Below are 27,720 nucleotides of genomic sequence, written 5' to 3' on the forward strand. Positions count from 1 at the left end.
CCAGACGCTTGCATCTTCCCATATATAGCAAAGCACTAAATTCACTAACTTGAGATGTCTGTTTTTGTGTGTGTGTGTGATTAGCAGTAATCTTTTGATGTTCCACTAATTTTTTTTTTTTTTTCAGCAAAAACTCCTACATACCCTGGCTCCTCCCTTACCTCTTTGGGACACTTCCTCAGAGCTATCTGAGAGGCTGCCTCCCAAGCCATAGTCCTCAGTAAGGTCCTCGAACAAAACATAACTCTCAACTTTTAGATTGTGCATTATTTTTTCCTGTTGACAAGTACTTGTTGGAATATCTTGGCCAAATTTTACAAGACCAGTAAAGTTATTCTTGTTTTAATCAATGTGAGTATAGAAAGAATTACATTTCTGAACTATGTATTTCAGAACTAACAACATATTACTGTTGCTTTCATTTATTCTAGGATATATTATAAATGTAAATTATCATAAAATGTAACATAGTAGATACATATTTGTGAGTATAAAATACTTTTTTTCCATTACTTGTTGAATATAAAAGATGAACATTCATCAAAGACACCATTCAGGTTATCTGATGAGTAATTAACAGTCCACACTTAGAAACTTGAAGTTCCAGGGGGACAGACCACTGAGAATGCCTATAAAGGTTATCTTTAGCACTTGCATAGGCAGATTATACAACACATCACAAACCACTGAAGAGGAAATTCTTCAATAATTCACAACACTGCTCATGTTAGAAAATTCTAGTACAGACTCTAAGGACCTTACCAACTCAGATACAGGAGCTTATACATTCATCCCAAACAAACGTTTTGCTTGTTTTATCCTCCATAACAAACAAGCAAGCACCACACTTCATTTTTATTAACTGTTCATATATTTAAATAGCGTTAGTAAGTTCCATCTTAGTCTAATCTTTTTTTTTTACTTATAAAGGTTATAAATGAGGAACTTCTATTTCCTGAAGAGAGATTTAAAAACACAATCTCATATGCTCATACCGTTTCTACACTGGTCACAGTACCTCTAAAAAAATCACTGGAGTCTCTTTAAAGTAAGCTGTCTTTTCTGTCATTCGAGACTGTTAAGATTTTCAGAGGTAATTCTCTATTCTTCAGCAGTATCATTACATTTTTGTTCACCGTAACTCTATACAACGTAATAGTATACAATTTTTTTTAAATTAGAATACTATAATTCTCAGTAAACTAGGCTAAGTAGAGAGTAAAAATACTCTGTACTCAAAATAGACGCCACCACAGCAAGTTATTTTCCCCAATTGAAAACATTCTCTAGTTCAAATTGAAAACAAATGACATTCTGAAGCAGAATTTCTTTATTTTCTTTCTTTTAAATTTGAAAACACATAGTGATGATAGGTTTTTGTCTATTACTCAAACTTTCCCTAAAATCCCAAATTATCTCCTTAACATTTGCCATCTGTGTTTTGCTGGATAGACATAGTGTAAATAACCACATGTAGTGATGTTAATGAAGAAACCAATAATCCTGTAATGAATTACTTCAAAAACAAACAAATAATAGGTCTTTCACACTTAAACTGTTAACTTCTGTCAAGATGCTTAGTTTCCCTCTGAGGAAACACTGAACTGGCTAATCACAGTCTCCAAGAAGGACATTTTATGTTATGGTTCTTGAGATAGTTTGCTTGAGAATTTGGCATAGATACACTCCTTTTAAAATATGTATTTTACTTTTGTCGAAAACAATCAGTCTACATACTTCTCTTTTATTCTCATCAGGGATAATCAAGACATACTCAAAATAAGCCAAGTTTTCAAAATACGTGAAAACATCCAGGGAAAAAAGGATCAGTTTAAATGAGGAAAGACTGAGTCATTACTTAAAATGTTATGTTTAATTAAAAACAAAATATGTCGCTAAACTCAAAAATTTTAAGAGTTCAAACAAAATTAACTTAATGCAAAAACCTCATAATTAATTTACTAACTTATTAAGTGCCTACTACATGATATCATGGAAGCAAAAAAACAGTGAATTAAAATAATCTAATTGTTTAAAATTCATGACAAATTAAAATAATACTGTTACCTTAATAAAAGCTTTTTAAAAAGATTGGCTTTGGTTTTAAACCAAATATGAATTTATTTTCTGTACTTGGGCAGCTTCTTTGTTTGCTTATGTAAGTAGATTGGCTGGATTCTATATTGTGGGTCTTAACGTTTACAGATGTTTACCCACTTATCAAAATAAATGGCTTAGAAAATAGAAACACTGATGCTACAATAAAAATCACACGTCCCTTTAGATTTATGGACTCTTTTAGTAGTGAACCTCTGTGCTTATATCATGTACTCCTAGGAAAGAACGGCCAGAATTAATATAATTAATTTTGCTGACTATCATGGGCCAGGCATTTAACAAATATTATCTCTAGTTAACATGACTACATTTTGTTATTGTTATTATTGTTAGGTTTGAACCATACGAAATTTTTACTTTTGAAGGTAAAAAATGGTTAAGTATTGAGACATCATTATCTCCACTGTACACAATATGACTCAGAGAGGTTTACATGGGCAGCTGGATTGCTTAGCTCATAAAGGGCTGGGCTGTAATTCAAACCTACTATCTTTGACACCAAAACACATCCTCCATCCAAACAGGAAAGAGGATCCTGTGACTTACTTTTGAAATTTTCATTTTGTATATTTTTAGTTTCTAAATTATGGGTGGGGGCAGGGAACATGTGGACAAAAACCTATGGAGATAAAAAGTTGAGATGTGATCATAACTTTTAGAGAATTCTAGTCTTTTTAGTGACTATTAGGACATGGCATGGTTGATTTCTATCTTATTTCCTTCCTCCATCAATTAAATACTTATTATTCCTACTCTTGCCAAACACTGGTCTAGATACTGTGGATATAAATGTGGACAAACCAGTCAAAAATCTCTGCCCTGAAGAAATTTATATCCTAGTAGGGGGAGAGAGACCGTAAGCAAATAAGTAAAATCCATATTCCAGATAATGATAAATACTAGGAGAAAAGGAAAGCAGAGAAAGAGAATGGGAGCACTGGATTTGGAGGGAAACAATTTAAAACAGGGTCATCAAGGAAGATCTGACAGGGTAACATTTGATCAGAGACTAAAAAAGAGAAGAGGCAGCAAGCACATGGAATCTGTATCAGAACATATTAGGCAGGGGATGGCAAGTGTAAAGGCCCCGAGGCAGCAACCAGCTTGATACGTATCAGGATAGTGTTCCTGAGACATCTAATAGCAGATGAAGTCAGATAGTAAAGGGAGGTATAGCTGGAGGAGGTCCTGATCACTGAGGGCCTTATAATCCATTCTAATGACATTGGCAGCCAATGGAAACAAGACATAATCTGATATATTTTAAAAGCATTACTCTGACTACTGTGTTGTGAATAGACCATAAACAGGTAATACCAAAGCAGGGAGACTGGCTAAGAAGTCATGTCAATAATGTAGGCAAATGATGCTTTTGTGGACCAGGGTGACGGAAATGGAGTTAGTGAGGAGTAGTCAATTAAAAAAAAAATTGAGTGTACTTTGAGGGGAGAACCCGTAGGATTTGCTGATAGACTGGGTATATAAGCAAAACTGAGGAGACAAAAAAAAAAGCAATACCTATAACTAAATCTGTCTTTTTGTACCAAATATGATGCTACTTTTCATATGATGGACTGGCACATTCTGCTTAACAACACTGACCAAGGGAAAAATGTTACACTATTACATATCAAAAGAAACAAAGAAAAGATAGACTACCTAATTCACTAAGTGTTAAGGATAAACATTCATGTACCTTGGAAGAAACTTTCTTTAACATAGAATAAAATTTTAATGCAAAAATAGCCATTCATTGGGGAAATGGACCAGCAGATATAATTTCATTAAAGAATGTACTACATGACTGAGAACTCCTTGAGGGAAACGGTAAGCTTTTTTGGCCTCAGCCTAGTCTATCATATCTAGTACATAGTAGGTGTTCAGTGATCTTTTTAAAAAAACTAATTGAATCCGAATTTTTCAAATAGAGGTCTCTTTGTTAGGAATTACATGTGTTACATGCATCTGAAATGTTCTGTATTTGCTCACGTATGACTATTTGTAGCTATGTCCTTATGTTTGTTTTTCAATGAATATATTATTCTAGTTTTAGAATTATCTGGATACAAGCCAGAAACAAAGAAGGTACATTATGCAGAATCATCTTTATCTTTTCTAGACTTACTCATGAGGGCAAGAAGCGTGGCTAGCGCCTCCGTAGCGCACCTTACACTGCAGGGGCCCATGGAACATTTGTTGCGCTAAACTGAATAACGAAAATACTATTCCAAATGCAAATAAATAAAAACCCTTTACTTCTAGATAGTCTCTTCTATGAAGTGCCTTCATTCAGTAATGCTGTTTTTGCTTCTCCCTGTAATATCTTAGTTCTCCATTTAACATACTGGTCTGAATTGAATGACTTATAATCTGGTAGAATGAATTTAAAAATGCACAGGACTAAGATTTATTTCTTTGACTACTTTAGACCTAGTTTCTCCTGAGAAAATCAAAGGAATTATACTGCAGAAATCCATACCAGAAAAAAAAAAAAAACACCATAAGGCCTTTTCACTGACAAGAAGAATCACTAAGGGATACAAACATATAATTTCACATAATTTCTAGATATGTTTAATTCGTAGAAAATAATAAAAACTCAGCAGAGGACATAGTATTTCACTAAAGTAATTATTTTATTCTAATAAATAATTTCAGAATTATAAAGTTCATAGTTAATAAAAACAAATAATTATGATTTAACTTCTGCATAGAAATTCATGAGGTCAAACAGTAATTCTAGATATTAAGTAATTTTATATAGTAGATACTTTAAAAACATGGAATACAACCCCATAATAACTCTTACTGGAATGTAGTTAAAGTACTAATTTTACAGTCCATTAGTACTATAATAACTTTGGATACACAGGTTAGCAGATAATTTTTTCCCATTGTAATAACATTCCCTAAAACTGCAGTGATTTATTCCTATGAGCCCAGTGATTTAATTCAACTTTGAATTAACTATCTTTCTATAGTTATTCTGAATAGTTTATATTATTAACATATATTACTTTATTATATATTATTGTACAATGTATAATTGCACATATTTTAAAAATATGAGACCTTATAACAATCATTTAATAGTACTGCATTAAAGTGGGGTAGGAAAAAAAACTTGCAACTCTGTATTATTGATTTCATCATCTAAATTCTGTAACCTGGGGAAACCTGAGCCACAGACAAGTTATGCAACTTGCTTAAAGCAAGTTGGATAAAAGCTGGAACTAGAAACAGTGTAGACTCTAGATTCCAATCAGATCCTTGCTAATATTTTTTTACCTCAGTTAAAAAAAGTAATAAAGTTATAATCCAAAAAAAAAGATAAAAGGAGACAGAGTAATAAAATATTCTAAAACTTGCACATGTTAAATTTAGCAGCTTATTAAATTTTTATCAGGTAATGGGAAAAATAGATGCATGGAAAGAGCAAAGTCTTAACACTCAATATATGCAACTACATTATAATGTAAATTAGATCTTGTTGACCATGAAATTTTTGATTATATAAATTAGTAGTCTGATTACCTCCTATATTAACTGCCATATAAAGTAATATCTATGAATAGTAAACGTTAAGATTTTTAAACTCTGAAATTTTAAAATAAATTCAAAGTTGAAAATCTGGTAGCTTAATCAAGATTTGGAAACTGATGGAAAGAATCTTATAACATATATGCTTTTAGAATTTATGCAGTATTTAATAAAATCATGCTACATTATTTCCCTGTGGAGTTTTCTAAAAGTGTATGAGAATTTTTTGCAAATTTGCTAAAAAAGCCATTTATAAAAACTTAGAACTGAGAAAGGGTATTACTATAGAATGAGCCTACGCTTCTCTAATGATAAAATGAGTAGCTACATGCTTTTGTTGGTTGGTTTCATTTGTTTTGTTTTGATTTCAGACTTTGTTTTAACCTGGGGTTGGCAAGAGTTCTTGACCCCATATTTTGTCAGCAGGGCTAAACAAGCCTGAGGTTATCACTGACAAATTTAACATTCAAATCTCACAGAAGGCAAAGAGTAAAGAGAAAAACAGAGTGAGTGCAGAGGGTAAAATAAAGGAATGTGGGAAAAAAAAAAGAGAAAATGAAGTAATTTTACATCGGTGGTAGAATGGAATGAATTCTGCATCAGTCCTATCAGTTATTGATCTTGATCTAAAAGTTAAAAGATCAACAGGTAGACACACACATGCAGACAAGAATTCTTCTAAATAAACCTTTTTAAAAATCAAAGTTTGGATTAGAAACCTAAAAGAAGTTACTGTACACTGCACTACGGGTCTTCTAAGACACTTTCAATCTAATGGAATGACATAATCATCAAAAGTCCTTAAATAAAATATCCAAGAGTTTCTTAATTTGCAGATTCTCTTGAAGCAAGAAATGCATGCAAGGCAAGTGCTGAGTTACAGACTGCTTAAGGTGGGAAGGAGACTGGCATCAAGCGGTCCTCTGCCCCAGGGAAGCCTACACAGAAACGATGATTTGCACTAAACAGTAGAATTTGAGTATTTAGTCATCACACTGTCCACTACTGTCCAGATTTACAGAAGACACTACTGTCCACTACTGTGATCTGTGTCCAGATCACAAAAAGCTCACTAATCAAGTGATTCTGTAGATTAGCTGAGACCATGACATCCAGGTGTCATCATATACCTGCCTCCAGTCAAGAGATAAGGCTGTCAATACCTGTGTCCTTAAACTGGGCCTTATGCAAACATTCTACGCAGCTTCATTACCATCACCTACTTGTCAGCAAAAGGAAAAAGAGTATAAACAAGCATGAAGTCCCCACATGCAGCCAGTCTCACATTTCTGCAATACATTTCTGCTTGCGGTACAGAGTCCCACCGGCCTAGAGCTGTAAGAAAGATAAAATGCAGCAAGAGATCCAAGCAGCTGCTGAATGCTGAGCTGAAGTGAGATGCCGGAAGCAGGATGAGTGACAGAGATCACTTAAGGGCACACAGGAGCCCAACGTCGACAAGGGTTGCACAGCTCTGGCATCCTGTGAAAGAGCAGTAAATGAACCAAACTGATGTGCACGCATCAGGAAGAAGTAGCTGACTCTGAGCAAGGGTGCTGGGCAGGCTAGGAGGTGGAGAGACATTGTGGCACACAGCGACAGGCCCTGCAAACCGTGGCTATAGCCACAAACCAAAGGACAGTCTTCACATGTATACAGCGTCAAAAGGACCACTTTAGGGACACCCACACCCACTGAGAGCAGTACCGCCAGCACTGCCATCTACTCACGAAACGCCACTAATGCCAGCTGTTTGACAACACCTGAAATTAGTGAATTACTAGGCATATATTCAAAATGGAATGATTATTTTGTTAATTTTGGACCTAAAAAAATCATATTTTGAAAACACCATAAATTCTAATAGAAAACCTTTTTTTTTTTTTTTAAGTGTATAATGGCCTGTTATTATCACAGTGCTTCTATGGTAATAACTATGCTTCGTTAAGATGCTTATTTGTTTTTAAACTATTAGTATCTCTCTGTTACACTGAATTTATTGATGTAGCGTCAGAGATAATATTTGGGTTGAGGACAGGACAAAATTAGGAAGCTGCTCACAAGGTCAACACTAGGAAGTCAATACGTTGCCTTGGAGAAAGAAAACACAGGACCAGAAGCTTTTTAAGAGGACTTGTAAAACAACGCCAAGTCCCTTAGGGTGACTGTGAGTTGGGGCAGAAAAATGTTGTGGTTATAACTCAATGCTGAAGGTTTTTAAGAAAAAGAAAATAAAAGGACGTTTAGATATGAAATACACTTACCTTGGGTCTCACTTTTTCAGTAAGTTTTCCTGATATTTATTGAATTAAATGTGAGAAATGGCTTAAATGATAGCACAGAAGATTCATATAAAGCACACAGAAGAATGTTTTGCCTGAGGTGTTGAAAGCTCTTGAATAAAACTAGTTCACAAAGAGAAGACGTGGAGCTCAGGCAAACAGTAGACATTTAGTAAACATTCCCTGAATGAATGAAGAAACTGGGGCTTCCCTGGTGGCGCAGTGGTTGAGAATCCGCCTGCCAATGCAGGGGACACGGGTTCGAGCCCTGGTCTGGGAAGATCCCACATGCCGAGGAGCGGCTGGGCCCGTGAGCCACAATTGCTGAGCCTGCGCGTCTGGAGCCTGTGCTCCGCAACAAGAGAGGCCGCGATAGCAAGAGGCCCGCGCACCGCGATGAAGAGTGGCCCCCGCTTGCCACAACTGGAGAGAGCCCTCGCACAGAAACGGAGACCCAACACAGCCATAAATAAAATAAATTAAAAAAAAAAAAAAAAAAAAAAAAAAGATGGCTAGCAGGACATCAGAGCCAAAAAAAAAAAAAAAAGAAACTGAGATAACTTAGATACAAATCAAGGGTGACAGGGACCAGGGCCTCTTGAAAGCCAAAGGCCATTCTGAATGGAAACTAATAAGCAGAGTTCAAGGAAAATGGGTCTTCCCCAAATCCCGGCTCTCTAGGTGCTCTAGGTTCCACTGAATGGAAAGGACTATTAATCTACTACAACTTCTGCTTTCTTCCTCCTCTGACAGCTGGTAGTCTTTCTACCTTTTTCCTCCAGAAGAGGCCAGAAAAGGGTACCCTGTTGTTGGTTCACCTCATTTCTTCCTCCGGTTAGGTCACCATGATGTTTTAATTCCCCCTCCCCGTGTTTCTTTACAGTGGAGGGGAGGTAGACCTGTCCCTGCCAGGTTGGTCCTCAGGGACGGGATGGAATGTGCACCACACGGGCAGGGGAAGCATGCGATATGGTGTTCAAGGGATCCATACCCCACCACGAAACGATGCCAGTCGAGGTGCTGGTGTTAGGGGGGACGACCAGCAGGAAGGAACGGAGCGGTGGCTGAACGGAGGGGAATACGCCTTTAAGAGTATGTTAAAAGTTGTGGTGTTTCACCCTGATAACAAGGTTGTATACAGAAACGATAGAGTTGGAAAGCGTGTGTGTCGAAGAAAGACATGCAATTTTGTGGATAGGATATAGTTTTGTAGCGAGGGTGTGGTTTTGGTCAGGGGATATAATTCATTGGTCTTTGTGAGCTCCTAGATGTTGGATATATGTGTAACTTTGGGTTCTAACAGAGCTGGACAATAAACACATTCCCTACCAGGCTATTCAGAGCTATGGCAAACTCTGAGGTAAAGAGAAAAGAGTACAGTCATTCAAGTGTATAAATATATGAGGGTCTTTCTGAAAGACAGTGCACTAATAAATGGAGAGATTCCCACACAAGCCTATCACCACCATAATATATGTATCAAAAACATTTATGACAGTTTTATGTGCCACCTGTCTTACAGTAAGAATGATGGCCTGGGTGATCTTTCAAAGGATCTTCTAAGTCTTAAAGTTTTCTGATATCATTCAATATTAAAAAGGTTAACCACCAAAAGGCTGTATGAGTCTTAAAAAGAACACAAATGAGGCCTAATACATATATGACTCTGTGGCCACATCCACCCTAGGAAAATAAAGCAGACACTTGAAAAATTTATTCATTGAGTTTAAGGAAAGGAACCAAGGCACTTTGGGCTCACTTATCAACTGGACATTTCTTTTGATCTCAATATTACACTTAATTTCTCTAACATCTGGTGTGTGTAGACTCAGCATAACTATAAAGACAAATACTGTCTCAATTTGGGAAATCCCAGCGGTGAGATGAAACCCGTATCCATTGTGATTTCAAGAGAAGAACTGTTGAGAAGTTCTGATATAATTCCATTTCACCAAATAAGTATAAGCTATAAGGTGAGACTGTCAGGGACTCTGTTTATATATTGACATTTACACAGGTCAATAGCAATCATCCTAAGCCAATATGTAGTATAGGGAAGAGTCCAATTCAGGTGAGAAAGACCACTTATTAAAACCCTGCTTGTAATCACCTAAGAATAAATATATTCCTCAGAGGATGACTTGCATACAGTGAGGTGTTGGTATTCTCCTAATTTTATTCAGTTATTTAAAGATTCAGTCTCACCAGTGAATAATGCACAGGTTATTTCTTCTTTTTGATTCCTGTTCAGGAGAAGAATGTAAAAAGTCATATAAACATTTTGTTTGGGTGAAAGAGCTAATGACTCCAAAATACTTGTAAAGATGATGCTTTCTGAATCATTGGGAAAGCTAAATGGCACATCTGCTTATTTGTTTGAAAAAAAATCTCTTTATCTAATAAGACTGGCATCAGTGATTCATAAAATTACTTCAGTTCAAATTTTAGCTCAGAGGCAAGAGGGAGATGAATAGATCTACTAGGGCTTCCCTGGTGGCGCAGTGGTTGGGAATCCGCCTGCCAATGCAGGGGACACGGGTTCAAGCCCTGGTCCGGGAAGATCCCACATGCCGCGGAGCAGCTAGGCCTGTGCGCCACAACTACTGAGCCTGTGCTCTAGAGCCCGCAAGCCACAACTACTGAGCCCACGTGCCACAACTACTGAAGCCCTCGCGCCTAGAGCCTGTGCTCCACAACAAGAGAAGCCACCGCAATGAGAAGCCTGCGCACCGCAACAAAGAGTAGCCCCCGCTCGCCGCAACTAGAGAAAAGCCCGCATACAGCAACGAAGACCCAACACAGCCAAAAATAAAATAAATAAATTAAAAAAAAAATAGATCTACTAAATAAAATCCTCGACACAGCTATCCACCTTTCCACTGTAAATAATGACTGACTACCTCTAGCAAAGTTAGGTCAGTGCGCTAGTAATCTAAATAGAGACTACATTTTAAGTGTCAGCTGTTCTGTATGACCAAAGAGGAAGAAGTCAGCAGAGGTGACTAGCAACTTGTGGTCTATAGTCATTTTTATTTCTTAAATAGCCTATATGTCTCCTTGACCTGAGAATTTCCAGGTTCTTTATTCTATAACATGAATACAATTTTTCAAAATTATATCTTACTAAGCTACCTACAGAATTAAAGCCTATGGGGATACTATTAGGTAATAATCTTTCCAGATAATGTTTAATTATCTGATGGATCATTTCTCTGAATTTGTTTTATACTTCTTTTCCTTTAATACTTCTGTTTTAAATATCCCTGATTTTACCATTCTTTTTCTGGAATGGCTTCTAGACAAGTGGCCTGTAGGAATTGTAGTTACGTATACTAAATTAAAAAAATAAGAATACAAAACTGCACGAACAATGGCAGCAAAATTAACACTTCTAAAACAGCCCTGAGTGAGAGAGGGGCATGGACTTATATATACTACCAAATGTAAAATAGATAGCTAGTGGGAAGCAGTCACATAGCACAGGGAGATCAGCTCGGTGCTTTGTGACCACCTAGAGGGGTGGGATAGGGAGGGTGTGAAGGAGACGCAAGAGGGAGGAGATATGGGGATATATGTATATGTATAGCTGATTCACTTTGTTATAAAGCAGAAACTAACACACCATTGTAAAGCAATTATACTCCAACAAAGATGTTAAAAAAGAGAAACAGCCCTGAGACCAAAAAGAAGAAAACTGATGGCAAATGTGTGTTTAGTATGTATGTGCAGAGGCACTGAGAAGATGTCGAGAGAAATGCTGGCAATGACTCATATATGGAGCTAAGAGAACCTGGGCAAATGAACTGAATGGAGATCAAGAATATATTAGAAAAGTGCATGAAAATCTAGGTTTAAAAGGCTGCCAAATGCAGAATTTCATTGAAACCCAATTGAGACTACTGAAAGTTTTAAAAAATGGTTATTCTCATGCCCTATTCTTGAATATAAGTTGTTTTCTAGACATACATATACCTTTTGTATTACCTTTTGACTGATATATTTAGAATTTGATATTATGATCCCAAACATTCATTACTAGTTTAAAATCACAATGTCCTTGAATATACCACATGTTGTCTATAGTTTAAAGACAGAGAAAAGAATATAATGTGAAGAAAAAATGGACAAAATCAGTACATATAATTAAAATAATAATGCACTTATAAAAAGAAAATTATTTTTGTGTCTCAGAATAGGCCTAGTTCCTAAACTTATTAGTTATTTGAAACAAATACTTCTCTTCTGATATATATGTAACTCTGAGTTGGGATTTTCTATTTCTGGTTTAATCATACCTTTCACATCTTCATCCTCAATTGTTGTATTTGAACTCTCAGTTGACTCCTGTTGAGAAGAAAACATATTTAAAGTTGCAAACAATGAATAGCTTGACTTTTTTCTTAAAAAATTGGCAAGTGATATACATATCATGCAAAATTCTTCAGCAGGCTGTGCGCATATGCCGACATGCAAATGTACAAATATGTTACGTGGTTTTAACAGAACTAAAATGTCAAATGTTGCAAAAGTTTCAAAAAGGGAGTACTCTGGTTGCCTAATCCCCGAAGCATGATAAATCAAGGTGATTTGTAGAAGCAGTCAAAGTTTGCAACTTATTTTAAGAGCTGTGTAAGGATGTGTTGTGTTACAGTGCCCCATAAGGTGTGCTTTCTCTAAGTATTTATGAGAAGTTGAATATATTAGCCTAATGAATTTGAACCTTAAAAAACAATATTTTTTATCCCCAATTAATTAGTAATTAGTCCCTTCTTTGTGTAAGGCACTATATCAAGCAGTAAATTTATAGGCTATTTATCAGCCTGACTTCTTTGTAGAGAGAAAAAGCATTTAATTGAATCATTCGACGAAGAAGCTGAGATATGGTGAAGGTGCTTTCAAGAAGAATTTCCATGTTTGTGATCAGCACAGTGGAATTATACGAATAATTTACTTTCAAGGAAAAATCAGATTTTTTTCATTCATTTCTAAATTAGAAACTGGCTTTATTGATAAGAAACTTGCTCCCATAATGAAAAGACAAAGCTATTTCTTTGTAAAACTACAAATGAAGTTGCAGATTAATAAGCACAGTTAAAAGGACACTGTAACTGCCAGTATTAAGACACGTTCCTTAAAATGGTTGACAAATTTTTCCATTAATAATGTATTAATAAAATATTTCTAGCAAAGAAATTTAGTAATGTTCATAAGAAAGACACAATTTTCTACTTGGAATGATTAAAGGCTACTGCCAAAAAAAATTGGAAACTTCTAATCAATAGCTATGTGTTCAGCAATGAAAACAAATTTTGGAAAATGATGCAAACATTAGTGTACTTTTAGAGATTCAATATTCAAAAAAATGATCAATTTATACAACTATGATATATAATATTTAATCCAAAGGGACAGACTAATTAAGGATATATCCAGAGTCTCCACAACATAAAACCAAAGCAGAGTCTTCATGCGTTTCTTAATGTGACCTAGTATTCAAATTTAAACTCAAGATGAGGATAAACCCATGCACTGTAAAAATAAACTAATTCATGTAAGCAGGAAATATCATGCAACAACTCTTACAAATGACATAGCTAGAGTTATCGAAGTGTCCACTCCAGCTGCTATGCTTGGTCTTTCACTTGCTAATGATATTGAAAATAATTGTTCACATGTGTGATGCTCTTGACTACCTCAAGTCTTTTAGAGACTTGGAACATTTTAAGTGCCATGACTGTAAAATACATCTCATATTAAGGAACATAACACTTCATGTTTTTTTACTTTAGTGATTTTAATATTGACCAACTAAATGTTAGACCAGAGGAAATGTGTTTTCTAAGACTTTAACACTAGATAAGAGTAAGGAAAAGTAAGACCCATGACTATACTTAAAATCTGAGAAAAGTCTGATGAAGTATTTTTCCCTCCTCTTAGAGATATAATAATGGATGAGAAGTAACAAAGCAGAAAGATGGAATACGTTCGGGAACTGCCTCCTTTCATCCTACGGATATGTATACAAGTACTGTTATTTAGTTAACCTGCTACGCAAACAATTTACAATGGATAGGAAACATCATAGTCTTCTTTCAGGATAAGCAGTTACATGTCTGTTACTGAAATGCATATAATTCAACAAAAGCAAACATACTTCACAAGAAGTGAAACTCCCTGATTATCCTCAAGTCCATGTCAAACAACAAAAACACCACAAACAACAGGGAATTAAAAGAAAACAAAGCACACTATGACAACAGAATGAATAAAATTCAAAAGCAACATTAAATTTAAACAAATAACTATGAACTCAAGTTGATTTTTTTGAAGACAGTGGAATGATATAGCAAGAAATTCTAAAATTTCATGCAGAACACATCTAAAGTACAATGCAGACAGGCATGGGGGGAAAAAAACCAGATGGAATTGTTTAAGATACACAGTCATCTTGACATATAGACTTGTTAACTGGACTTTTACTGACTAATTGCACCATTCATTTCTCTTTCACGATGTCATTCATTTTTGTTTTCAAAGAAATATGTGTATAGTTCCAGATAAATTAGGCCCAAAAGAAAGTATGGTAGAAAAGGGTAAGGGTTTTCTTTCCTAATTTGAGACTATGAATTAATTTTGCTTTGAATATTTGATGAGATGTGTAATCTTATTAAAGCAAGATGATGTTGATTCTTTCTGAATACCTTGTTTCCATCAGGGTTGTGGATTACAGTAGTTTGGGGCTCCTGAGTGAGAACAAAATAGAGAAAGAAACAGTTCGCATTGGTAAGTACATTCTTAACTAGTGCAGGGACAGAGCAGAGTGAGCCAGCTGACACAACTAAATAGTGACAAGAGCTTAAGCAATGTTAACTACTGTCAGAGGTTGCAGCTGACAAGATCTCTGATGAAAGATCTCCCTGGTGAGCCCATGAGATACAGCACCTCAGTACCTAGCAGCAGCATGCAAAAGACCTTATTCGTGATCAGCGTACAGACAAGGCTTTGAAGTTTGGAGACCTAAAGAGGCACTTGCTGTTTCACAAAGTCCTATACCAGATAGAGCTTTCCTTTCTTCTTTAACAAACAGCCTGTTAATATCTGTCCCATAGAAAACTGGCCAAGGGCACTGGAGATTAGAACTTTTTGAGATGATCTCAAAGTCTTTGTGAAGATATTTTTCAGCTGTATTAATTTGAGAACGAATTATGGTGTCACAATACACAGATAAATACCCTTGGAAAACCTAGAATCATTGGATGACGCTTAAAAAAGGGCTATCCTAAAGAATGTATTTCACAAGTCCATAAGAAATTCTGAGAAACACTGAAAAAGTTCTAGAACTAATCATATAATCACTGTAATTTGAGACGCATTGCTGTTAAATCCCATGTTAATTCATATATATATATATAAGAAATTTCTGCTTTATAGACTTAAATGAAAGATTTGTTTGTAAAGTCATGTTTTTCCATGAAGAAAATATTATTTTTCCTATTGCTTTCTACTAGAAAATTGAAGAAATATTCCCAAGTGGAAAATAACAGTCAAATACCTGATGTAAGAAATGATTCAGTGTCCATACATCAACGGCATGCTTGGCACTTTCATTATATGACGTCTTAGCAACTGGGAGTTACTGCAACCCATGGAGAATGCTCTTCAATCATAAGCACTCTGCCCACTAGACTATCTCCTCTCCACTACACTTTATGCTGCAGTACTTAGAAAGCATATTTACTGCTGCCCTTCTTCCCTTCTCTGGCTGGAGGTATGATCAACACTGTTTTTTTGCTAGTAAGTAACCTGCTATCTTGAGGTGTCCTTCCTTTAAATGTTTTTAAATTGAGCCTTCTGGTTAACTCTAGTGGGACAATCTCCCTAACATTTTCCATTCATCTGAAATTAACAGTACAGAGGACAGTAAAAAACCATTAACATTTCTGAAACTCATAAATCAAAACATGGAATAATTTGGGGAAAACATTATGAAACTAAGCACATTGAATGCCAGTATTCAAACCTTGAATTTTAACATAATATGGTCTCAAAGTGTTAAACTGATTGTGTGAATTTGATAGAAATGGACAAAACTGATTCCCACTGATAATTCAAAGCTCTGTGCTATGCAATTTCATTCTTTGGATTAAAGTGAAACAGTGATAATTTAATTTAAAACACAACAAACAAAAAGCTTTAAATTATCCAGTGCCTCTTTATCTCAGAAAGTGAGGTCTTACAAAGCCCTGCTGTCGTAATAAGAGGGAAACGGGAACTCTGAATAAGGTCCACATTTACTTTTGTCTAGCAGTAATCCTCTTAGCTCTCCTTGATGTCAACAGTTGTGTCAGGAAAGGAAGAAACCACTGTTTGCATATCTAGAGCTATCATCAAAAGAAGAGCTAAGAGCAACCGAAGCGCATTTCTAAGGCAGCATGCAACACTTTTAACTGAAGACCACAGCTATCGTCAGTACAATGGTCAACAATGAAATGAGGTCATCTCATGTTAGAAACACACTGTTTGACAACTACCTTAACAAAAAGAAAAGAACTTTTCTCATATCTCAGAAAGCAAAATCAAGAACAAAATCCAAAAAAATAAAAAAATAAAAAAATGTATGTATCTATATAGTGAAAGCAAATGAGAGAAACAACAAAAACAGTAAAGAACTTAAGAAGGGTTACAAAGAGTCCAGGTATACCAGCGCCGGGGTAGGAATATTTTCTTTGGGGCTGGTTACCACGTTGGCTTTGTTGTTTATCTGTAGGTATGCAGAAAATAGAAAAAGAGATGCCTTAAACCCCTCGGTAGCCAATGTCTCTATACACAGCATGTCTACGTGGAGATATAGACATGAAAATAAAGAGCCACTGAAGATGAACGTGAAAGACACTATGATGACTGACAGGAATGATGATCAATTCTAGTCTCCGATGGTCACACCCAGGCTAGGACTGTGTCTGTGATGGTGGAATGACAAAACGGACTTGGCTGCTTTGGCTGTGCCACCTTAGCAAACAGACAAAGAGCTGCTTCAATGGAGCTCAAATCAAGTGTCAGAGTATGAAATAAATGTAAACATTTTCATACTCTTCAGGTTGGATTCTGTTTCCCAGCTTCCAATTTTCATTGTTATGAATACATTCCTTTTTTCATTTGATTCTTGAGCCTGAAGTCACACACAGACTGTCTTTCTCTGGGGAGCCATCATCATTTTGTTTCGTAGGTATCAAATTAAACACTTAGGTCTTCTGATGAAATGCAGGCTTTATAATAAAATATCTTAAAATGATAAGTCTGGGTCTCCTTTAAAAAATACATCTTCAATGATAAATGAGCAAATTGAACTCTTTACTATATTCTGGATGCAAAATGACTTCATTTTTCACAATTGTTTGAGAGGAAAACACTATGTATTCTGTCAAATTACTGCTATTGTTGAAGACTATTTGGTAATACCATTCCCTTGCTTTAACATAATTGGTTTTGACCTTAAAGAAAGATCATTATCACTATGGAAGCCACTTTGTGAAAACAACTCAGAGGGTCAATAAGTATTATAATGGCCCAGAGAAGACTCTTTGTTGACAAGTGGCAACTTGAAACTACAATTGAGTTTGGTTACTAAAGAATCAAAGACTGAAAAGTAATAATCAACATTCACTTAAACTCATGCATGACATTGTGATTATCAAACAAATATAAATTAACATTCATTGTCTTGCACTATATTATCTAGTTATTTTCTTTACATATTATTATCTAAAAAATACATCCCATAATTTTAGTATAAATGTACTTAAGGACTTAAAGAGAAAAACATTCTGCATAAAATAAATGAATACCAAATGAATATTTATAAGCAATTACACCAATTTAATTGTTTAGACTTTCTAAGAATTCTTTTCTTTCATATTTTATACCTACAGATCATATTGAAACTGACACTGAGAGGAAGACAGAAGGTCCAAAAAATTAACTTGGGTATGTAATATTTTGCTTTTCTATTCATTCCTATTTGTGTGACTATTTGGTACCAGTATTATTTAAATACACTATAACACTGCACTCTGTGACATGCAAGAAAAGAGAGAAAACTTGGTGCCCTTTACTGGATAACCCTTTAAATATTAGACCATCAATCTATGTTTTGTGGATAGTTTAAAATTTTTCTTTAAATAGAAGTGTGCAGAATTTAACATAAAATTTGTGCAACAGCCAAAAAGAGATAAGAGATAATGGAGTTTATTAAAGAAGGGTCAAAATTCAGTATTCACTTTAGTACAGAATATATGAGAAAAGAGGAGGGACACACATGCAAATAATTTCCTATTCAGGAAGAGTGCTTGGCAAAACACAGCTGACTTCTTATCAAATGATCAGAAGTGTTTAAGATTAAAGCCCACAGGTATTTAATATACTCCATTTAGTTTGTATCAGTGATTGCAAAGAATGAAAGAGGAATAAACTGAGATCTTTTCTGTTTTGAGATATGAGACTTGATTTTTTTCCTAGGTTGTGGTTGCCAAGAACTGCTTTATTTTAGTGGAAACGTCTCACGGGCATACCTATGCACACAAACTTATCCGTATAAGCGCACACACATCAACACACACGTTCACACACACGTTCACTCACAGATACACAGCATACACACACTGTCGTCTCTTCCAAATGAAGGCCATTCTGTCTGGATGAGCCATCCTTTATTGTCAGGCACGGCAAATATGAATTAAATGAATATGTCCCTCAACCACCACTTTTACTTGAGTTTAAATGTACAGTTAAAAACTTTTTTGTTAAAGATTAGCTTAATGATTTTTTTACTGTAGAAAATCTTTTGAAGGTATTTGTAATATTGATTAATTTAAAATAATAGGAGAATTTCTAGGTAAAAGGCTAGGAGGACTTCCTTTTAAAGAGTCAAATATTAAGTATGGGCTCAACCACAGCTGTCTTTTAAATATACAAGAGCTCTGGCACTTTTGTTTGTGAAATGTATTTATTTTATGTTATGGAAGCAGAGTATTTTTATTTAAAAAAATTAAATGAAACCAGATATTTAAATGATGCACTGAACTATGCTTACAAGGCATGGGCAAGATATTCTTATTTTTCAGGTGTTGAGTTCATTCAGTTTTAAGGTTAATAAATATTTTTTCCAAAGGTTCTTAACTTGGATGAAACCTTGTAAGATCACTTTCACACAATTTATAAAACTCCATGGTGGATGCATTCTGGTTTATCTGAACTAAGAATCACTCCTATTTTAGTAATCATGATCACCATTTAAAAATAATCTTATAGTGTTCCTTCACTTTTCACAATAATTATAGACATTAATTATGTCATGGTTTCTTCAGTTTTAGGAGAAAATTGCACTTTTTTAATAGCATATGGATGACGGTATAAACTTTTTACATATTTCAAAAATTCCATTTCAAAGAAAAACAATAATATTTGAACATGGGCACTGTGTTTGATAGTTAATTAACATTAACCTGTAATGATCCTATACTTTCTCCACTTACACTAACTTAGGCAAATAAGACTGTTCTATTCCTAAGTGTGAATTTTCACAGGAGGAGAAATCTGGCAGATAGAGATCCTCACCATCATCTGAACACTCGAACTGGACTTCCTTTTCTGAATTGACCAGTCAAAGAGAAAGGAAAAGAAAAAAAATATGACCGGTTGAATTTTTAAAGTATCAAAGCATGGAGCACAGAATAATTTTGTCTTTAAAGGTGAACTATAAGTTGACTGGAAGAAAAAAGTTCTGGAAATGTTTCTTTCTATATAAGGATAGTAGTGAAAATAAATGTCTCAATAGAAACTGGGAGCTCTGCATCACCAAACAATACAGAAAAACACAGGGGGATAAAACATTTGGAAAATTTAAAATATCACATTCCCACCAATGTTACATTGGGAAAAAAGCAGACATCAACAGTCATTACTGAACTTTAAGTTGAATAAACTAAGCAGAAGGAAAAGAATATTACAGGTTGATGAAAGGAATTAATTAATCAAAGGTAAATGCCAACCTAACGGGAATCACAAGTGCATGGTCACCATAGCTCTGGAAATTCCCAAATCACACACAGACAGGTGCTGAAGAAATGACTGGGCATGAACATAAGAAGTGACAAATGATTTTCTAAGTTATATATTCAAAATGAACTGACCACTTGACTTTGGGTCAAGTTCAAACGTTAGAAAATTAATTAATTCCCAAGAACGCTGAAGTGTTCATGAGGAATGTAGGTGTCTGCCATTGGAAGAGAAAGAAAAGGATTAAAGAAATAAAACATCGAGGTAATACTCTGGAAAGATAACAAACATAATGCATGTATAAGGTTATATTCAATCAAAGGTAAATTCCTATGAAACAAAACAGAATCAGTAGAAAATAAGCTGTATTATTTTGTTTAGAAATCCAAGAAAGTCAAAATATTCTGCCATTATCTTTCTTGGAAAATTTTTCTAATATTTGTTCAGGATATTCATGTTAAGTCTGTCTCAATACCTTATGATAGAAGAACAGGAACAATTAAGACCTTTATAAAAACTGCCCAAGCAGAGAAATACAGTCATTTGAATTTTGATTTCCTAGACGCAATGATTTGATTTTTTTTTTCCCCCCGTGGGCTATAAATTTCAGCAGCCTTCAAGAACATAGCATAACTATTTGGAAAAGCATTTGGTTTTCAGGGATTTTCAGGTCACCATGACAGTTTGAGGATGTAGTAAGTCAGAGAGGATTTAGACGTTCAGTTTCTATAGTAACTCCATATAAAGTCTTATTTTGTCATGATTATTTAATATATAATAAGTAGAAAAAATGCAGCTTTTCTTGGTATAAATATTAGTCATTCCTGTATATTAAATTATTTTATATTTCAACCTGCATCCTTTATCAGGAACTATAAAAAGTATAAGCTGCAATGACTTAGAATTTATATTTAACATTTAAAAATAATCCAGCATCTGAAAGTCGGAAATGAGTTTAGGAGCACCTGTTTAACTTACCTTTACTCCATCTGGTTTCTTCAACAAACTCTTGGCTGCTGCAAAACGAGAGTAAAATCAGTTTAGTGAGTTATCCATAGAAACCGATAGCCAGGCAACAAAACAGGTTATTGTTTCCTTCTACCACCTTTACTGATTTATGGCCAACATATGCCAAGTTATCAAGGTCACATTGATGAGCGCGAGCTTACAGGACATTGAAATACAGTATCACTTTTCTTAATCTTGCCACATCAAATTTAGAACTAAATTCTTATTTAGTTCATTGAATATAATTGGACACTTTGCCACTTATATTATTGGACTTTATTTCACTGTTGGCTGTGAAAAGGATACTGGAACTTTAACTGGACTATGCTTTTGTAATCCAGAAAGTTGATTTCAAGTCTTTAGCCATCAGCTCACAGATTGTTATTACATGTTCATTCACACCAAAAGTATCAGTTCTGCCACTTAAGTCCCTCTTCCTAGAGGTTTAAAACTCGTTTGTGACAATTTGCTCTGGCTAAATAACATTCTTTTTAATAAATATATATTTGAAATCAGATAATTTCATTTTTACAAAAATATTAATAACTATACTTAAAATGAAATGGTATATTATTGACCTAGAGCAAATTTTTTAAACGCTTAGCATATGACCTTTAAAAAAAGGTATTATGTATTTTCTTATACTTCAAAATCAGAATACAAAGGTCATAAACAAAGCCTTTTACACTGAAAAATTAAAACTCATAAAATTTGAGGCGAGATAGAAAACAAAATGAAATCTTCAACTAAATCAGAGAACTCCTAAAGTACATGGTCTTACATGAAACTTTACTTTTTCGGAGGGAGCTTTTAGCATTTCTTCTGTCACTGAACTCCTTGAGTATATTAAAAAGTGAAGTGAAAAATATACTTATGAATGGGTACCTACACAGTGAACGGATTATGTAACTGTCAATGACAATTAGTAGATCAAGTGTAGAACATCCACAAACATGTAGGACAAAGTACACACTTATGCTTCCATTTAATGTTAATTTTATATATATATATAGTTATTTAAGTACATCAGAATAGAATTTGGTATCTGAAATGGAAATACCTAGCTATAATAGAACTGCATGAACATGTAATTTCCTGACATCTGTTTGATTTCGGCCATTAGTTTGATATCACCTTGATAAAATTTTAAATTTATTTAAAATATACAAAAATGTTAATTTTATTTAGTCTTTAGCAACAAAGCTATTAATTTATTATTAATAAGACTGCAAGAAATAGTAGTCTTAGCTATAATACTGTGTGCCTGGAGCTAAAAAGCAATATTAAGTAAATCCTGTGGCAGTTAATAGGTTAGAAAGCAAACTCAGAATAATTGGAATTGCAATAGCAAGCGAAGAGAAGACAATGATTCAGGGTAAGCAGGGATTTGGCCTGGGAGATGCAGAAATGTCCCTTTTGCTTACTATTCACCTTACCTCACAAGAAATACATTCCACATAACGGGAGAAAAGAAAAAATAAAAACAACTTTATAACCATATACTTATGGACAAGTTACTTTAAAGAGCATGTCTGGCAATGAAACAGAATGAATACTCAAAACTAAAATGCAATATCAACTATAAGATGTAACTGCGTCTAATGTTATACCAGTTGGTTTTGAAATGATGGATAAAAAAAAGTTTGCTTTTCATGCTAAGACATTCAGAAACAATATCAAATCCACATATTAGTCGTGAGTTTTTAGTTTACATGATGATGAAAAGGAAAATGTGAGGTAAAAAGCTTCTATACATGGGTACATGTATTAATAAAGGCCCAATTTATGCCTGAGACTTTAACAAAATGTACAATCTTAATTCTGGAGATTTTTTTCAAGTTAGTTTGTCATTAACAATACATACCATAGAAATCATCCTACTTTTTAGTGATTCATTAATGATTGGGCCACAGTGAATATTAATTTATTTGAATATAGCATATATTAGTTAATATTTAATGAGATATTGAACTCACCCATATAAATGTCAACTATATTAATCAACTGTTCATAAAACAGGTAACTTGACAAAGGCAGTAACAGGATTTTACTACACCAAACAAATTGGACAAAATGCATACAATTGACTAACACAGTCCCTCAGTTTGTAGCATTACTCATTGTGTTATTATCATTGTTGCTGTTTAACAGGTCAGTGGAAGCCTTTGGAAAGCCTCCTGCGAACTCACATTATATACAAAGGGAGACAAAAGGTGACCATTTAATAAATGGTAAACAGTAACTAGAAATTGGTTGAGAAGTTTGGAAAACATGATAATGATATAGATCATCACCTGACATCACTACAATACTCAGAAGTGAAGTATGTAGCAGGAATAAATTACTGAAGACATAGCTGGATAATTTGATGCTGCAGATCACTCTTATATAAACAGTAAGCAAAGTAAAACGGTAGTATTTTTGGTATAATCGTCTGACAATTGTTCCACGTTTAAACAGCCAAACAGTTTTACCAATGCAACTGCCTTGCTGCTTCACTCCCTCTCCATACATAAGACTGATGAGCTTTCACCAAAATTTTATTTTTGGAAACCTGATCCTTTGAGGTAACCTATCAAAAAAAGGAGTTCCAAAACTCAATTTCTGGAAAGAGTATATACTTTATGTTGACTTCGGCGAGTCATTTCTACAATAAAGAAATAGTTTAGCTTCTTTCAGCCTATTATTTAAACAAACTTATTTTTACCAAGAAATCATTTCAAGGAACGTTTACTACTGTGGGGTAGGTTCTCTGTAAATTCTTGAGTTTAGATACCTTCGAAAGTTGTAATCATTCTTACAGCAGGCCAAGCTACTACAGAACCGTACTTTCAAAAGAACTTAGGCCTAAGGGAATTGGGTTCCTCAATAATGGCCTTCTTCTAAAAATCTTGCTTACTGGGATTCCCTGAGAGAATGAGACAAAAAAACAAACTATTCATAGTTATTACTTTATGAGATCTCAGTTAATTCTGCGTTCAAAATGCTGAGCTTCAAGCTGGGGGGAGGACGTAGTTCCAAAGGGGTTCCGAGTCTCGCTCCAGTGCCGAGCAGAGGCGGCGTTGCTGGGGCGCTCTCGGCGAGAGTGCAGTCACGGGCCTAACGCCTCTGCGAGACGGCGCCCACAGGCGTGCAAGGAGTCCACGGCACACGTTTGCCACCCCTGAACAACAGTGTTTTTCTAATGATTAAAGAATTGAAAATTAAATTCCAAAGAAGATACCAGAGAGGAGAGGAGGGGCTCGAGAGCCGAGTGCTTAACACGTGTACCTGAAAAGTTCCTGGTAGCCAGCATAGTCGTCAAGATGGCACCCTGTCAGAGCGATAAGAATACAAAATTAGTGCTGCCTTTGCAAAGCACTGACCTAACAAAGAAGCAGTTTTTGATAATAAATCTTCTCCTAGCCTTACTTTCAGTCAGGGCATGTTTGCTTGGCTTTGGCTTTGGTTTCCTGAGAGTAGCGGGGCCTATGTTTCTCATAATGCTGGGACCACCCTTGTGGGGGCGGCCAGATTCCGATGATGAACCCTCACAGCTGTTTTCCACTGAAGGGGGGGACCACGGCACGCATGGCCAGTGAGCCTAGCTCTTCCTCGTAGCTTTAATTCCAGTGTAGATTCCGTTTCCCAAACACCCAGGAGAAGAAGAGTCCTGAGGCTCACACGTTTAAAAGCCTTTGCCCATAGCTCTGTTCCTCACACAGAATCTCTGCTCTCGCTGCCAAATCGCCCTCCTCACAAAAGTGGAACATTTCCTACCTTCAGTTTTCTTCTGGCATTGAATTTCTTCAAGCAGTCAACAGTCTCCTGTCTGTGCATCATGGAAGCAACAGTAGAACGTTGCTGGAAGAGGAGAAAAATAAACTTAATTGAGGATATTCAAAAGATATTCATTCCTCAACTTCATCAAATTTTTATTAATGGTGCCTGCATCCATCTGACAAACTTATAAGCATTCAACTGCAAGAGTTTCCTAAAAATGAAAGACTGATTTTAGCCAAGACTATTTGTAAGACAAATTTTAAAGGAGAATGTATTTTTCATTTGAGCTCCTGAGATCTTTGGAGAACTGTCACTTACACAGATCCATGGGTGTTTCAGTGCCTCCGAGGCTGTGATACGCTTGGCAGGGTTGATAGTAAGCATTTTATTGATGAGGTCTTTGGCTTCAGGAGTCACTGTGTCCCACTCTGGTGATGGAAACTTTAAAAATATGTTTATAAAGGGTTTAAAAAATAGATACACTAAGTGGAACAGAGAAGAGCCAAATATACTAATAATTTCCTTAAGTAGTGAATTTCTTGTATAAGTTAAATTGTATCTATATATAGACAAACTGATGTAGATATATATATCCCCCCTCTATGTATATATCTATATATTAAGATATTGAGTGTAACTGATAAGGGACAAACATGTACACTAAATTGCCATAACTAGTGATACATTCTTAAATTTGGAAAAATAAACTCAATCTTCTAGTCCTCTCAAAGCATATTTGCTTTGATATGAAAATTCAATTTTATGCGGCCTTTCTCGTAATTATTTATGCAATTTTGCGAAAGTCAGTAAAGCTGAGACATTGTCACATCGTCATGCTACTATGCCAAGGTTCAAAATAATGTGTTACACACTTCCACAACTCATCAACAGTAATAGCAGAGATATTAAAACAGCTTCAATTCCTGTTCCAAAACTGACCTATAAATTGTCGCTATTTGGAGTGCAGCAGTGAGAAGAAATTTGAGACTACAAATTTGAGCCTCAGCAGGATTTCATTTTAACACTTCAAAAATGATAAATTTCACCAAAAGAAAGTTCATGAAATTTACTCTCATAACTTCTATTAGTAATCCGTTTGTATAGTAATAATATGATACAGAGATTTATTCTAAATTTCTGTGTATAAATTTTTTGTTGATAATTATGTAACCTCACTTTCACTTAATAAGCATATTTAGTAGAAATAATATTCTTGATGGGTTAAGAAAAATGTATATCGCATTAGTTTCTAAATAAACAAAATATCAGGTTCTTTTCTCAATTCACGAATTTTTATAGACAATCTTGAGAAAAAAGGCATTGTCACTGTGCCTTAATGGACTAAAGTTAGTTCACTTTCAGTAGTCATAAAATGGGCAGTTTGTGATCCACTGGCAAAACGAAACATAAGAAAAATGATATTGACTCTTTAATACTTGCAAATTTTTGCCAGTTTAACAACTGTCATTTTAATTCCAGAAGTTTATTTTAGGCAGTTGTAAAAACTTGCTAATCAGGAACTATTGAAGAAACACTCAACCCTGCTTCTTTATGATGTGCAGATCTTCTGATAGTAAATGAGGGGCTGGGTTCAACCCAGATAAAGGTGGGCCCTTTTCTTATTTTTTCTAACTTTCACAAAGTCATTCCTTCACATTCACCAAGCAGTGCATTGCAGAGCTGTCTTCCCAGAGGGGTGCCTAGTTCTAGTCTGTAAAGATGGTGAATGTGCTAGCTTGGCCAGGTAAATTACAATTTGGTTTAATTATCATTAGTCTGGCTAAAATGGAATGCTTTAAAATTAAAAGATTTTAAATACCTGTGATACACACATCCATCTGAATGTTACGTTTAGTCAGAAATGCATTGGGGAGTTCATGAGACCTCATACAATATAATACAGACTTCTCATAACTTTTCTCACAGCCACATTGAGCTTTTAACTTGTACACAGAAGGTGGACCCAATATTGCCTACCACTTAGTTAGCCCACTTAATAACATAGGAAGAGCATGTCCAGACCTTGCATTCTGACTTCCAGAGGACTGTGTGAGGTAAAACCAGAGGAGGTGGTAAATCATATTTACAGACATATTTATCAAAGGAGAGAAAATTATACCAAAGAGCACAAAGTTAAGCCCAAAAGACAAAGTAGATAAGGTCTTACTCTTCAGATACAGAACTTAATTCATATGCCTACTTTCAAATATTCTAATTGTAATGAAATGTATTGGAATTGTGCTTTTCAAATATTTTTCAATTGTGAAACCCATTCTTCAAATGAAAGCTCTCAAGAGAAGCCATTTGGGTAAACAAAACAAAAACAGTCAAAACTGACATAATGGAACGATGTTCTATTTGATACATGGATCACTGCAAAGTATTGTTGGTATATAAATATGTGATAAGCATTTGAAAATATAGTTCAGCTAAACAGGTAGTAACCATTTCTAAAGCAAAAATCTTTTAATTTTTATATGTTTTAAAATGCACTAAGATCCAAATGCTTTGACAAGCAAGGTCCTTCCTTAGAGACTTCAAACTGTTTACCTTTCAATCTTAGGAGATATTGAGCTAAAAGGAAATAGAAACTGGATATAGATGCTGCATTGCTTATTCTTTATCTCCCTTCCCCTAAGAGAGAGGAAAATAATAAGGGACATTATTGAAAATTATGGTTAAAATAGCAATGAGAAAAATCTGGTTCTCGGTCAATAAACAAAAAACCCTCGTCTAAAGCTGGATGAACATTTATTACATACATCATAAGCTCCAGCCTTGATCTGCTGATAGAGTCTGTGCTGGTCTTCATCCCAGAAGGGTGGATATCCAACCAGTAGAATGTAGAGAATGACCCCTGGAGGGAATGAGCATATTAACATAACGTTAAGTCACAGACAACAGTAAGTTAAACGTGGCAGATCCACAATGATATTAAGCCACACCCATTCAAAGA

General features: G+C 35.0%; 1 protein-coding gene across 17 annotated transcripts in view; it reads right to left on the reverse strand.

The window, feature by feature from the left end:
* CAMK2D (calcium/calmodulin dependent protein kinase II delta) overlaps window positions 1-27,720 on the reverse strand; it is a 285,667-nt gene that overhangs the window by 23,194 nt on the left and 234,753 nt on the right. For 3 of the 17 annotated variants that reach the window (XM_082389669.1, XM_082389660.1, XM_082389667.1), the window contains 9 exons: window positions 27,527-27,621; window positions 25,083-25,205; window positions 24,762-24,845; window positions 24,273-24,315; window positions 20,973-21,010; window positions 19,554-19,586; window positions 16,642-16,701; window positions 14,642-14,683; window positions 12,236-12,284 (listed from right to left, as the gene is read on the reverse strand). In XM_082389669.1, the coding sequence (XP_082245795.1) occupies window positions 12,236-12,284; window positions 14,642-14,683; window positions 16,642-16,701; window positions 19,554-19,586; window positions 20,973-21,010; window positions 24,273-24,315; window positions 24,762-24,845; window positions 25,083-25,205; window positions 27,527-27,621 (567 nt within the window). The remainder of the gene's footprint in view (window positions 1-12,235; window positions 12,285-14,641; window positions 14,684-16,641; window positions 16,702-19,553; window positions 19,587-20,972; window positions 21,011-24,272; window positions 24,316-24,761; window positions 24,846-25,082; window positions 25,206-27,526; window positions 27,622-27,720) is intronic. The other 14 variants (XM_082389668.1, XM_082389670.1, XM_082389674.1 and 11 more) reach the window with 7 other exon arrangements.

Source organism: Balaenoptera borealis, assembly GCF_965194805.1.
Source record: "Balaenoptera borealis genome assembly, chromosome: 4".
Classification (NCBI taxonomy): Eukaryota; Metazoa; Chordata; class Mammalia; order Artiodactyla; family Balaenopteridae; genus Balaenoptera; species Balaenoptera borealis.